The sequence below is a fragment of the Enhydra lutris genome, unplaced genomic scaffold (genome assembly GCF_002288905.1).
Source record: "Enhydra lutris kenyoni isolate GAN:26980312 unplaced genomic scaffold, ASM228890v2 scaffoldscaffold5, whole genome shotgun sequence".
Lineage (NCBI taxonomy): Eukaryota > Metazoa > Chordata > Mammalia > Carnivora > Mustelidae > Enhydra > Enhydra lutris.
This window is the reverse complement of record NW_019154089.1, coordinates 43,150,527-43,165,000: the sequence shown is the minus strand read 5'-3', so window position 1 is coordinate 43,165,000 and position 14,474 is coordinate 43,150,527. Positions and strand designations below refer to the sequence as shown.

The following is a 14,474-nucleotide window of genomic DNA, read 5'->3' as shown; positions in this document are numbered from 1 at the left end:
GAAATCTCGGCTCCTGAAAACTGTCTTGAGGAGAGCCACCTGACTCTCCTGGGACTTCTGTGTGAGACAAAAATGTATTTTCCTTCTGGTTTAAGCCAGTGTTCATCACTTCCGGTTTGTGAAGGTAACAAGATACTCCAACCAACACAGTAAATATACACACACTGAGCATGCGACACTGAAATGTGAAAACATGCCATTTAGATGCTTTTATCAGAATTCGAATACAAGTTCCTAGTCAAAACCCACAAATCAACATTCTGACATCTCCAAAATTCTGAGAAGGACACATAACCGAAGCAACATTCAGCTCAGTGCCACTTTCTTTCTCACTGACCTCCAAAGTAAGAGCCATCTGTCAGCTTCATTTCTTTACTGGATTTTGTGATGACACCAGCAACTCCATGTTGAATGAAATACATTTTTTTACCCACAGCTCCTTCTCGTATGATATAATCTCCAGGTTGAAACACCTCAAATCTCAGCTTGCTCAGCATGGCGGTCACGAAATTGGGATCTGCATTAGCAAACAGCGGCATGGTAGCCACTAGTTTCCGACAGTTGAAGTTGACGATCTCCTAAAGATGGCAAGGGCAGACAAATATGAAGAGAGGTATTAATCATAGCAGGAAGAAGAGCACATGCTTATGTTAAAATCTATACATAGCCCAATACTGCAATTTAAGTTCAGAACCAAAGACACATAAATTCTAATAATCTGCGTATCTCTTCAAAGCCAGAAATTATGTTTTATTTTTGTGTTGGAACTTTGTATTCCCAGCATCTAGCACAGTATACGCATATATTAAACATTAAGTAAATGTGAATTAAATATATACATCTTACCTTTTATAACTTCCCAATCCCTTTACCAAACTTCATATAAAATTAGAACTCAAATGTGGAAGAGTTCTAGTCTCCGCTTTATCTTGTTTTATGAAGAAAAGGAGTCACACTACCTCCTGTTAACTATAATATTACTGCTTTTGTGCCCCATTGTGTTGAACAATCTAACTTGCACCTACTGACCAGAATTCTGAAACAAAAGTCCAGCTTCCAGACAAGCATTTTAATGTTTTTTTTTTTTCTTAATGTTATTCACATTAAAGTGAGGACAATGGGGTGTGCAAGAAAGGTTATACAAAGAAGGCTCTAATCTAACTATAATCTATAATTGTAACTTCAATCTGTTTCTGGGCTAGACCAGAAAATCACTCTTCTTAAACCTCTTGGGCTTTAGACTGGAGGGACTACAGTTTCCTTTTCCTGAATTGTTTGTCTTATTCCTGGAGACTGGCCAATTCTGAATTAAACTTAAACATTTGATTTCATTCTGTAGATGTGGTCAAGATTAGAGATATGGGAACAACCATTTTTTTTTTTTTTTAAGATTTTATTTATTTATTTGAGAGAAAGAGAGAAAACACAAGCACACAGGCACTGGGGAGGGGCAGAGGCAGAAGAAGACTCTTGCCGGAGCAGGGAGCTTGCCATGGAGCTGGAGCCTGACATGGGCTTGATCTCAGGGTCCTGAAATCATGACCTGGGCCAAACGCAGACACTTAACCGAGTGAACCACCCAGGTGACACTGGAACCAACCATTTTTAATCTTGCAAGTTACATATGTAAAGAGATAAATAGTAGGAACGTAAATTTTACCACAATGCCATTTCTCAAAAATTTGTTCTCCAATGAGCCCTAAGGAAAAAGGGTTAACCCTGAATTTGTGATCTCTTTTATGAGACATAGATACTGAAGGAAATCCTGCTAAAAGGTGGGAAAAGGGCAAAAAAAATTTGGAGGTATTAACGAAAGCTGAGATCTGAATTCTTGCTTTGGAAAAATACGTTATATAAACTAATAGATAAAATAGATAATAAGTAGTTAAAAAAGTTAATAGATAAAATAGATAAAAAAAAGTTTCTTCAGTTTTGGTTCATGAAATGACCTGACCTTATTTTGGAATAGGTAAGAAAATTCTAGCTAATACTGGGGCAGAAAATTTGGGGTCCGCCATGGAGAAGAAGGTATTTCAACTTTAATAGTATTTTGTCAGTTCAGTAGGGCAAAGAAGAGTCTCCAATGGTGGGGTTTCACGGAGGACGGTAAAATATTAAACAGTCAGCTGTAATAAGCAATAAGTGAAGATAACAACAAAGACAAGAGAAAGATATTACATGTGGTACCTCGTGTAGCATCATCCAAGCCCAAATAATGTTCAGCTGACTCCATGGGGGGCTGTACCGAGGACAAGTTGTGGTTAATTTTAACTGGTGCTGGCGAGCTTTGGTGGGGATGGGACTACAGTAAGATACAGCAGGTGGTACGAGCTGAGTAAATATGCAGGCAGGTAGAGAAGGTGGAAGGAAGGCGGGAAGGGAAGAAGAAAGGGAGGAAGATGGAGTTTGAGCAGTGGAAAAAAGTGCTCACAAAGACTAGTTTTGTTCCCATTGGGAGATATTTACTTAAAACTCCTAGAAAGCTCTCTCAAGCAAACAGCTTGAGAAACAAGTCTCTGGTGTATAAAAATATGTTTTTTATTATTCAAAATCTTTCTGTACAAAAACTTCAAGAAGATAAAAGGTGAACCACTTAAGGTACTCAAGGTAAGCACATGAGTTGAAAGAAGACAGAGAGATCGTTAAAAGGACCAGATTGACTGTTTGAGTTAATGATTTCACATGCAAAATGGCAAAGAATACTGTGGAGGAAAGTGAACATAAGTCAAGTTGCAGAGAAAATAAGAAATTTCAAACAAAAATAATAAAACAGAATTCTTTTATCTGTGTTCTTGGATTTCAACTACACAATTTTTCTCTTCATTGTTCTCTCATTATTTTAGAAAATAATTGGAAGTATATTTTATAAACAATTTAGCTGTACTTTATTTATATGAATAACTTTTTCTATGACGCATTGCCCGTTCAGGTACACCTATTGTAACTGCCTTGATTGTAACACCGTGGGGATAATTTCATATTATTGTTATGGCTTAAAGGAATTCATTAATTTTCTCCCTCTCTGTGGAACTTTTACCCCCAATGTGACAACTATCAGATTGAAACTATAAATTCTAACAAGCATTTGATAAGAAAAAATGTAATTAGAAAGTTATTTGCATTTAAAAGCCCTTTCTCCTCCCATAAAATTGGCTTGCTTCGAGGGTATATAGTTTAATAGAAACATCATGTAAGTCTAGAAATGAAGCAAAACTTTTAAAAGCTCTTCTCCATCAATCACATTTCTTTATAGCACATTTTCTTAGAGAACATATTTAATTAAGTTATTAATATCTCTCCATATGTAAAACAAGACTTTTAAAGCTCCTCCTCCATCAATCACAGTCCCTTATAGCACACTGACTTAACTGAGACATACAGTTAAGTTATTAATATCTCTAATTTCCATCCACGTTCTTTACGGCAGTTTTTATAATAAGCTATTTTAGCAATACGTCTGGCTTGAATTAGGAGTATTGACCATATGCATTAAATTGAGGAATGCTCCATTCTTAAGGGAATCAGACAGGACCCTGACCTAAATAAGGTACTCCATATTAGCAAGCTTACTGTAAACACTTAAAAAAATTGTAATCTTTTTCTTCCTGGAGCATCTTGTAGTAACAGAAAGTATAGATGTGGTAAAAACAAACAAAGAAATACAATCATCCAAAAAAAAAAAAATCCCACAAAGATGAGTGTATTTCAAAAGGGGCCAAAGGAAAGAGCTACCAATAGCAAAAGCTTTAACGATTGGTGTAACAGTAAATAATGTAGAATTAGATTAATCCCAAAGTATAAAATAAATAATCATGAGACCATATTTATACAATATAATTAAAAAATGGAGTAAATTAAAAAGCACGGGGAAATAGACAAATCTGTTCAAATTTCAAACAAACTTTTCTCTACTAAATAAAAGCATAGTACAATAAACAACAATGAAGAATGCTGCATTTGATCTTACTTTGATATGTCAGTTTATTTCAAATATGAAAGACTTTCCTTTCCAGTGCTCCTTCGTTTTGTTTTGCTCAAGTATGATAGAATTATTTATGTTCATTGTTTGGTCCCAGACTAGAGAATATTTTTTAAAGTATCATACAGACAGAGTAAAGTGCATAAATCTTAAGTGAATTTTCAAATGTATAACCACAACCTCTCTATCCATTCATCCATTGTCAGTGGACACTTGGGCTGTTTCCATGGTTTGACGACTGTAGACTATGCTGCAATAAACACTGGGGTGCATGTATCCCTTTGAATTAGTGTTTTTGTAGTCTTTGGGTAAACATCCAGAAATGCAACTGCTGGATTGTCAGGCAGTTCTATTTTTAACTTTTTGAGAAACCTCTGTACTATTTTCCACAATGGCTATACATGCACTGATTTCTCTTGAATATTTGTTTACCTTATATTTGAATTGCTGGGTGATAAGGTAAGCTTATTTTAGTGGATACTAGCAAAAGTTTTCTAAAATGATTGTATTATTTTTCTCACATTCTTTGATTTTAGCCATTAGTAGGTATGCAGAGATATCTTACTGTTTCTAAATTTTTTTCTCATTGCAGTTTTATCTTACATTTCCCCAATGATTAATGTTGTTACGCACATTTTTATAGGCTTACTGATCGGATAAATATCCTGTTTGGTGAACTGCCCAGTCAAGTTTTCCTCATTTTTTTTCCTGTTGTTGGAGTTCTTTTTATAGTCTTGACATGAGTTCTTTGTTGGGATATACTTTATAAATATCTTCTCCTCATCTGTGACTTGCCTTTTTACTCTCAGCGTTTTTATTATTTTTTTGGTTTAACTTTGTGACACATCAGGAAATTGGATTTTGTATATATAAATAAACAGAGAGAGAGAGAGAGAGAGAGTGCTTTACAAAGAATTTTTAATCAATTTTTTAAAAGATTATTTATTTGAGAGTGAGAGAGAGCACACAAGGGGATGGAAGGGCAGAGGGACAAGCAGACTCTGTGCTGAGCATGGAGCCTAATGAGGCTCTATCCTGGGAGCCTGAAATCATGACCTGAGCCAAAGGTAGACGCCTAACCAACTGAGCCACCCAGGTGCCCCACAAAGGATTTATTTTAACCAGAAACCAGTACTTAGGAATTATGCAAAGTCTGAGACCCTGAGAAAGTTAAGGAATATTTTTTTGGTTGTTATTAAAAAGAATAGTAATATTTTAAGTCTCCTTGAAACACTATATTTCTTTACCAATAACTTAAGTATCATTGGGGAAAGTTCCATTTTGTAAAACATTTAGTTCTCTTCCATTATACTTTATTTTATTCTATATAGTATAGTTCTAAAATGTTTTAGGCATGGTGGCTATAAATATAATTACCATCATTACAATAATGAATCATAGAGTATCTTAACAAAACAGAGCTGCTGTTACTTTGCTAAATTCCTACACCCAACACACCCTGTATTTTTAGACTTTGCAGAACACACAAGACCTTCCTTCTAAGAACTTATATTAGACATTCCAATGTCATCCAGACATACGACTTCTATATTAACATCAAACACGAATAAACAAATATAGTCAAATCTATGTCAACTGACACTTTATCCCCTAGGAGATCCTATAAAAGAGTGCTACTGATGTTGCCCTATTTCCCCCGGTTCAGGAACTGGGACTGGTGAGAACTGGAGTAAGTGGATGTGTTAGGGTTTTGTCTTTTTTTTTTTTTTAAAGGCAAGGATAATTTTAAGAATGAACATAATAAAAACAAGAGACTATTTTTTTGTATTCTTTCCAATATCCAGGTATGGCTTTAAATCTTTTACAAGCATTAATTTATTTTATCCTTGCAAAGTATTATTACTTAAGTATTATTACTACCCCATTTTACAGAAGAGACTGAACAATCTGCTAAAGACCACACACTTGCAAGAGGAATAACCATGGTTTGCTGGGCGACCCAGCTCTCCAACTTAGGGGTTTGATGGATTCTAAGAAGCTATCTTACTTTTTGCACGTATCTGGTATTACCACATACCTGAAAGATTTTGGTATTACCCATAAATTTGTTCTTTTGAAATTTACGTATTTTGAGAGTCTGACATGAGTCTTTGTTGATTGTGGGGCAGCAAACTGATGGCAATGAACTTGGCTATTTTTATTTTAGCAAAACAATTATTTTTAAAAATCTGAATCTGAATGCCTTTATTTCTTGGAAAATAAAACAAACTATTCAGGATTGTTCCATGGGTCTTTGCCCTCATCGTGGCTCTCATGTAGACAGCATCAATTAAAAGCAAAAAAAGGATTCAATGATCTGCCAAAGATGACATTCTCCTCTTTGTTACTTTTCAGAGGAAGAGGATAATCTTGTGGACATATTTATGGCACTTTACTAAAATACAGTTCACCAGGCTTGAATTCTGAAGAGAGAATCTGGAGAATCTGAGAAGAATCTGGAGCTACATCTCCAGCGGATATGACTCAAAATCTCTACTTTCAATAACACACTCAAAGTTATAAGTAATCAGGTTTGGAAACCATGGTTCCTAAAATAAAGATGTATCTGAAAGTTTACACCTAGTTAAGGGACGAAGATATACGTGTATATATTCAGTATAATATAAGTAGTAAATATATATATATATATGGGTTGGTCTCTCTCTTTCTCTCCCTGTGTGTGTGTGCACACACACATTCAATCCCTGATGCCAAAACTAAATGGCTCTGTGCCCATAGAAAATGACTCAGATTCTTCAAATCTTAATCTTCCCATCTGGAAAATGGAGATAACATAGCAACTCTATCATAGATTATGATAATTAAATTAACACAAGTAAAACATTAAATCATAGATTATGATAATTAAATTAACACAAGTAAAACATTCACTCAGTGTTACCTGTTTTAACCACTGTAATTTATAGCTGTACTACAAAATAATATTAATATCAAATGAATTGTATAGACCATATATTTTATACTTTCAAAGAAACAAATGCTTCAAGGTAATTTGGGAAAAGGATATTGAGTCACGTTAAAAAAAAAAGTGGGGATTGTTGATTAAAAACAAAAGATAAGGTGAGTGCAGAGCTTCTGAAGAAGAAAATGATAAGATATTCTTAGGGGAGAGTCAGTGAAATTCCCTTGTGGCTAAAGCCAAGGAATAAAATACAGAATTCTTATAATAAAGGTGTTTTATTGATATAATACATTTGGAAGGTGAATTGTACATACACATTCCATTATTTTTTTTAAGAAAGGAAACACATGAAGCAATTTAAAAACAATTTTCCTCAGCATTCCCAACTGGCTTGTACTGATCTAGGCGTTTGCCTTCTAAATTGCAAGATGGTGGACTGCATGTGAGAGAAAATCGGTCCATTCTGGCATATCTTCATGCTTAAAAATGTTCTAAACATTTGTCCAAACATTGGGTAACAAGTTAGGTACTGCTTCAATTTCTTAAACTGAAAGCATTTCCCTTGATTTCTATATCTTATTGGGAAGATTTAAGGTAATCTATTTGTCTAGTTGAGATCATCTGTCTTATTTTTTAAAGAAAGCTTTCACTGCAACTCCTAAATAATCTCAATATCAAAAACTATGTAATAGACTACAAAGCTATGGAACATTTACCCTTAACCTTTGTTTGGGGAGAGTTAAAAGTGTTTAGAAGTAGAAAAAGGAGGATTGCTGAATTAATATGGAATGCCTCAATTTTAGTCTATTGTAGTTTTCCATTTCATTAAAGAAGAAAGTAATCAAGTATTTGTGTATCAGCAAAGAGGTGCATCGAAAAAAAAATCTTTGAAAAAAATGCATATACACACATCTCTTAAAATATGTAAGAGAAAAAATCTCTGTATTTTTATCACCTTAATGTTTTAATATGTGTATATATTTCCTTAAGACAAACTTTTATTCACCTTAATATATTTGTAATCACAATATACATTCAATATTTGTTCCTTTTTTCCTTATCTTTATAATATAAAATATTTCCCATTTTGAGACATGGTCCTAGTTGCTCTTCTTTTTTAATGGCCACATGCTATTCCATCTTGTGTTAGTCATAGCTATAATAAGAAAAGCCCAGTAGAGATACAGAGAAATAGTCTGCAATAGCCTCTTTACTACTGACATTTTTCACCATTACTTATTTTGAAGCCCAGCTGTATCATTAGTTGCTAGATCAATAGTCTCTTCAAATTATGTTAAAGGCAATTAGTCTAAAATCTCTGCATGTACAAATGGCCAATTATGCTGAAGTGGCTTCAGTGAAGTCTACCTGCTTGTAAAAAATTGATCAGAACAAGACGAATTTTGAGATGGACAGATTCAAACATTTTAATGTTTTCTGTTGCTACAGTTCTCAAAGGCATCTAATTGGGTTTTGAGATATTAAATCTCATTTAAGCCTTACAATACAAATGCAAATGAAGTTTGACGTTAAGGTAGTCTGAGCATCCTGCCATTGATCTGTTTTCCTAGAACACAGGGACATACCTCTCCATTAGGCACCAGGCAGAATGACAGTGACAGAAAATTATCCTAACATTCACTTAAATTTGATTATGAAGCAAAGAAAAAGAGGTAGGAACAGACCAAGCAAACCTATATTAAGGAATTGTGTATTGAAAAGATGCGTGTTCATGGGAGACTCTGTATCTTGGTCCTGCTGTGTAGTATCCCAGGCTGAAACCCTACAAGGATTTGTATAAACTCCATCAGGATGCAGCTCTGGGGGCTTACTAGCAGTTAGCAAGTTGTAAGAATAAATTGCAGAGTAAGTGTTAAGCCTATCTGACATGGTAAATATAGACTGATCTGAACTGTCAAATACAGCAAACAAAGCAGACTGATATCCAGAAATAGGCTGAACTAAAAAAAAAAAAATTATTAAAATGGAACCAACAGTTAGTAGTGTGAGTTAGAAGACAATCCCAAGAGAAGGAGTTTGGTATTGGAGAATTGGATAAGAACCTATGTTTGAGAATTTAAAATACAACCCACATAAATTCATTTTCATCATTAGTGGTCAGTTACAGAAATAATCTGTGTATAATAGCATATGTACATGTGCAAAGGACATGAGGAAATCAGGCCAGGCCCTAAAACCAGGCAGCATTCTAAGATTCATTAAACTTTCATTTACATGTCACGCTAGCTAGACTTGCGTGGAGCACAGCGCTGTGTTGGCAAGTGTTATAGGCTGAATTGTATCATCCCCAAATGCATATGTTGAAGCCCTAATTCCCAGTGATCCTCTTTGGAAGGTGTCCTTATAAGGAGAGGAAACAGACACCTGGCATATGTTAGCACAGAGAAAAGACCACGGGAGGACAGAGGGAAAGGGCGGACAACCGTACGCCAAGAAGAGAGGTCTCAGAAGGCTCCAACTCTACTGACCCCTTGATTTTGAACTTGCAGCCTCCAGAAGAATGAAAAAATACAATGCTGTCGTTTAAGCTATGCAGTCTGTTGTATTTTGTTATGGCAACCCTAGCAAACTTACAGAGCAAGTTAGGCTGGTAAAATGTGGCAGGAAGGAGGAAGCTGCTCTCTTCTGAATATCTGCCAAGACCCAGAGGAGCCCCAGCTCCAAAACCGAGGGAGTGGACAGTGGCAAACTAATCCACTAGGATTAGGGTCACTCGGAAGTGACAGGGAACACAAGCCACATACTTTAACAACTTCTGAGCTCTTTGATCTGGGGAGAAATAAATCCCCAAAGATACTCATCTATATGGAGAAAGGATTTTGCTTTATTTTTGTATTGAGTTGGAAGCACCTTGGGCCGTCAGGTGACAAGAGCAGATGGCAGGCGGAAATGGCTCTAAAGATCTAGAGATACAGGACTGGGGGCTATTTTATAAGATTATTATTTTTTTTAATTTTCATAAAATATATATAACAATTTTATAATATCAACCATTGTGCAGTTCGCAAATATGTTCACAATGCTTTATGACCTTTCATCATTCGTATAAAAAACTCTGGAAAATATTTAACAATAATCCCTCCTTCCCCCTACCGTCAGTCCCTGGTGACTTCTCTTACTTTCTGCTGCTATGAATTTGTCTATTCCAGGGACCTCATATAATTGGAATTATATAGTATTGCACAGGACTAATTTTGAAAGTCCTAGAGTAAACAATGCCCCTAGAGAAACCTTGTAGGGGAGGAAGGAGGGAAGTAATGTTAGGAAAAATCAAGGAAAAGGCCCAGTGGTCTGGCTTTCTCTCACTGTAGTAATGCATATTATCTTCCCCACTCCCCTTCCCCGATATCCCTTCCACATCCTCACCAGCACTTGTTAAAGTCGGTCTTTTAATAATACCCATTCTAACAAATGTGAAGTGATATCTCAATGTAGCTTTAATTTACATTTCTCTGATGATTAAGGATGTTGTGTACCCTTCTACATACCTGCTGGGCATTTGAGTATCTACTTTGGGGAAAAAAAAATGTCTATTCTCATCCTTTGCGTACTTTTAAATTGGACTACTTATTTTCCTGCTCTTGAGTTGAGTCCCTTGTATATATTGGATATTAACCTCTTATCACAGGCGGGGTCAGCAAACACTTCCTCCCATGCCATAGGTTGTCTTTCATTTTGTTGATTGTGTCTCTGCTGTGCAGAAGCTTTTTGGTTTCATGTAGTCCCACTTATTTATGTTTGCTTTTGTCACTTGTGCTTTAGGTGTCACATCCAAAAAAAATCACTGCCAACATCAACATCAAGAAGCTTTTTCCCTGTGTTTTCTACTAAGAGTTTTATGGTTTCAAGTTGTCACATGTATGTCTTCAATCCACTTAGAATTTCAGTATGGAGTGCAGCTTTGCTCTGGTAATTAACTATAAGTGAACTTTTTACATTTCTGGTATTTTTAGTAATGTACTTTAACTTTTTTTTCATCGTTTATTTTTTTCCATGTATTTATATCTTGTGTCTTACAAGCATATGGTAGGCACTTTGAGACTGAAATCATATTTTACAATTTACCTTCCCATCACGCCTGGATCAATGTTTTGCACACATTAAGAAATCGATAAATGTTTTTTGTCCATTTGTTTTCTAGAAACTAGGGATGCAAGGGAAAATACACCGAAAGAAGGATAAAGAGTCAATTTCTTTGTTTGGCAATGTGACCATAACCAGGCCACTTAAAGTTTTTCTAGCCTTTTGTTCCTGCGCCTGTTACATGAATATCTGGTAATTTATAGGATCCCTGTATAACTTTTCAATTCTATGATTCTAGCCTGTTTTAGTTAATCTTAACTAAACACATTTTACAGGGTATTTTAAAACGCAACAAGTATGTACTTCAATGATTCAGAATTGCACAAGTAAACACACATTCAGATTATGCTTTCTTCCCTAATAGTCTATTCAACAAATTAAAGGTCAGAAGGACAGTATTATACTCTCAGCCTGATTCATGTTCTGTGAAAATGAAATATACTGACATCATATATTCTACTGGGACACATGATCTGTACCTATTTTCAGCCCGTGGCTCTTCACACTCCATTGTTTAAAAATAGATCAGTTCTGAACTTTGGAGACAGGCTCGAAGGGCATTAACCTCTTTCTCCACAGTTAAGTTTGCCATTTTGCTCTAATCGAGTAAGTATAAATTTGATCATGTTAAAAATAGACCTTTTTACTTTGTACACATTCCAACAGGCTCTCATAAGCAGAGGGGTAGAGTTCACAGAATTCTTCTAATTAATTTTTTAGTTTTAAATACACTGCCTGCTTTTGCTAAAGCATTCATCAGTCCCATGATCCTAACATTTTAATGCCAAATTTTAATGCTAAGACATTGTCTGCAGAAAGCTGGCTGTTAAAATGAAGGAAGAACTTATCAGCAGATTGTTTGACTACATTCCAGAAGAAATGAGACATACGATAAGGCTGGACTTGTTGTCTCTCCTGTGTTTGGCTAACACCCTCTGAATGACCCCCTCATGGCCCTTATACACAGTTATAATTGGCTATTGAAATTTTTGTCTCTAAGTCACAAGAGCCGTGAGAGCTGGGACTGTATCTTACTCTTCGCTGAATCAGAGTAATACCAAAAATTAAATTTTACCGTGCACTTACTGTGTGCCTGATGCATTTCTAATTTGTTATACTTTTTGCTCATTTAATCTTTATAACATCTCTATGAGGTAGTTATTATCACCATCATCCACATTCAAAAATGAGGAAAGTGAAATATATGCAAGTTACTAAATAGCCCAAAGTCATACATACAGTAGGTTGTGGAGCTGGATTTAAATGGGGTTGGTGGAACCAGGGCCATGCACTTAACCTTGATCCTGCATAGCCCCTCCATTCAACAAACATTCATTGTTTATTGTACAACTGAAAGATACACGTGACTATTAATGGCACTGAGATTATTATAAAAGATATTTAAACTGGATAGTTTAAAACAATAAAACTGGGTCTTCTTGAGCAGCTAGGGGAGAATAGGAGCTTATTATAGGTGAATGGAAGCAGAAGAAAGAAAAGCTTTCTGTAGCCAGAGCCAGGTCAAAGAACAACTGGAGTGTGGGGCAGTTTCTAGAGATTAATTTGGGCTTTGCAGACTCAGAATTTTGACTATATACAGTCACAGAGGAACTAGAGATTAAAGATTATAGGTAATAAATACATAGATCATAAAATAATAGCTTTAATTCACAATGCCAAGTTTCTGAGTATCATCTTAAAGACTTTTCTCAGAATATTATGGTTGTTCTGGCCCAAGTATTTTAGTTCACAGTAAAAAGATCATTTCTCCCCTGGGGATAAAAAGATATTATATGTTTATAAAAAATAAAATTAAAAAAAAAAAAAAAAGATCATTTCTGAGAATGCTGACAATTCTCACGGAGCCAGTGTTCAGGTCATTATGGCCTAACCCGAGGATGGATGCACAACTTGATCTGCCACTCTGAATCTTCTCTAATCTGAGGTGACTCCCTACTTCAGTTTGGACAGGGAGACCAACAATGTTTGTTCCATGAGCCACCAACAATACTCCGGGAAGACTTGGTATAGAAGAGAAAAAAAAAGGTATTTTTTGTCTATTCCATTGATCTTCCTGGGTTCTAGAAATTGGATGGAATATCTATTTACCTTCTATAATGATACTCTATTGAAATATCCCCTTCTCTGGGGCACCTGGGTGGCTCAGTCAGTTAAGCATCTGCCTTTGGCTCATATCATGATCTTAGGGTCCTGGGATTAAGTCCCATGTAAGGGTCTCTGCTCAGGGGATCCTGCTTCTCCCTGTCCTCCCTGCTCGTGCTCTCTCTAGCTATCTTTCTTTGTCTCTCAAGCAAATAAATAAAATCTAAAAAAAGAAAAAAAAAGCAATATTCTCTTCATTCATCCTGACTGTAATAAATCACTAATGCAAATATCTAAAGTTTAAAAGAAAATAAAAACCAACCATAAGCAAAATAGGACCTTCTGGCTTATGGTATATACATAAAAATCACAATCACAGAGGAATCCAGCATCCTTTTGTTATACATGAGAAACCACATCTTCCATAGCATGATCAAAAGTGATACTAAGAATATTCTCTGGCCAGAGCACTTCATAGTTCTGGGCATCACTTTTTATCCACATGAACATCACTGTTTTGTTGATAAAATGCTCTCTTTGAGCTCTAACAATCAACGATTCCTTGAGATGATTTTCAAAGTGTGACATCCAAACTTTCTTTGCACTTGTTTATCCAGTAAGTAGTTATTAAGTATGTACTGAAGACTGAAGATATGGTGGAAATCAAGAAGGATAAAGTTCTTGCCTTCTTGGATCCCAGACAACACAGGGGTATGTACACAACTAAAAGGCTTATGGGATGGAGAAGGACTTCAGAGAACTAATTTAGATAAACTTCTCAGGAAGGCTTCTTTGAGGAGGTACCATTTTTATTGAAAGGGGAACAGTAAGAATGAACCAGATATTTTTTTTTTAATATTTTATTTATTTGACAGAGAGATCACAGTTAGGCAGATAGGCAGGCAGAGAGAGAGGAAGCAGGCTCCCCACTAAGCAGAGAGCCCAATGTGGGGCTCGATCTCAGGACCCTGGGATCATGACCCGAGCCGAAGGCAGAGGCTTTAACCCACTGAGCCACCCAGGCGCCCCTGAACCAGATATTTTTTAAAGGCATTTCAGCAATTTGTCTCCAACATATGAAAAGATAAATCACCTAATTTATGCCACAGAAATGGAAATGGAAGAATGCACTCAATGAAGCAGTGTTTTTGTAGCATCCATTAATACAACTAATTTGCATATGTGTGGTATGAGATTTCTGTAAGAGCTTTCAAAGGTCATGCAAGTGAAATTCTGCCACTTTACATCTTTGGGAGTCTTCATACTTAAAAGTATTCAGACACACTGAAAAAAAAAAGCTGGGATATAAAAATGGATAAAATATTATAGGGCTCAATTGATCATGAATATAGAATGATTTTCACA

The 14,474-nt window shown here is 35.7% G+C and overlaps 1 protein-coding gene across 1 annotated transcript in view; it reads right to left on the bottom strand.

The window, feature by feature from the left end:
- LOC111141179 (hyperpolarization activated cyclic nucleotide gated potassium channel 1) overlaps positions 1–14,474 on the bottom strand; it is a 396,704-nt gene that overhangs the window by 56,531 nt on the left and 325,699 nt on the right. Inside the window, exon 6 of the mRNA XM_022493555.1 lies at positions 338–578. Within this exon, the coding sequence (XP_022349263.1) occupies positions 338–578 (241 nt within the window). The remainder of the gene's footprint in view (positions 1–337; positions 579–14,474) is intronic.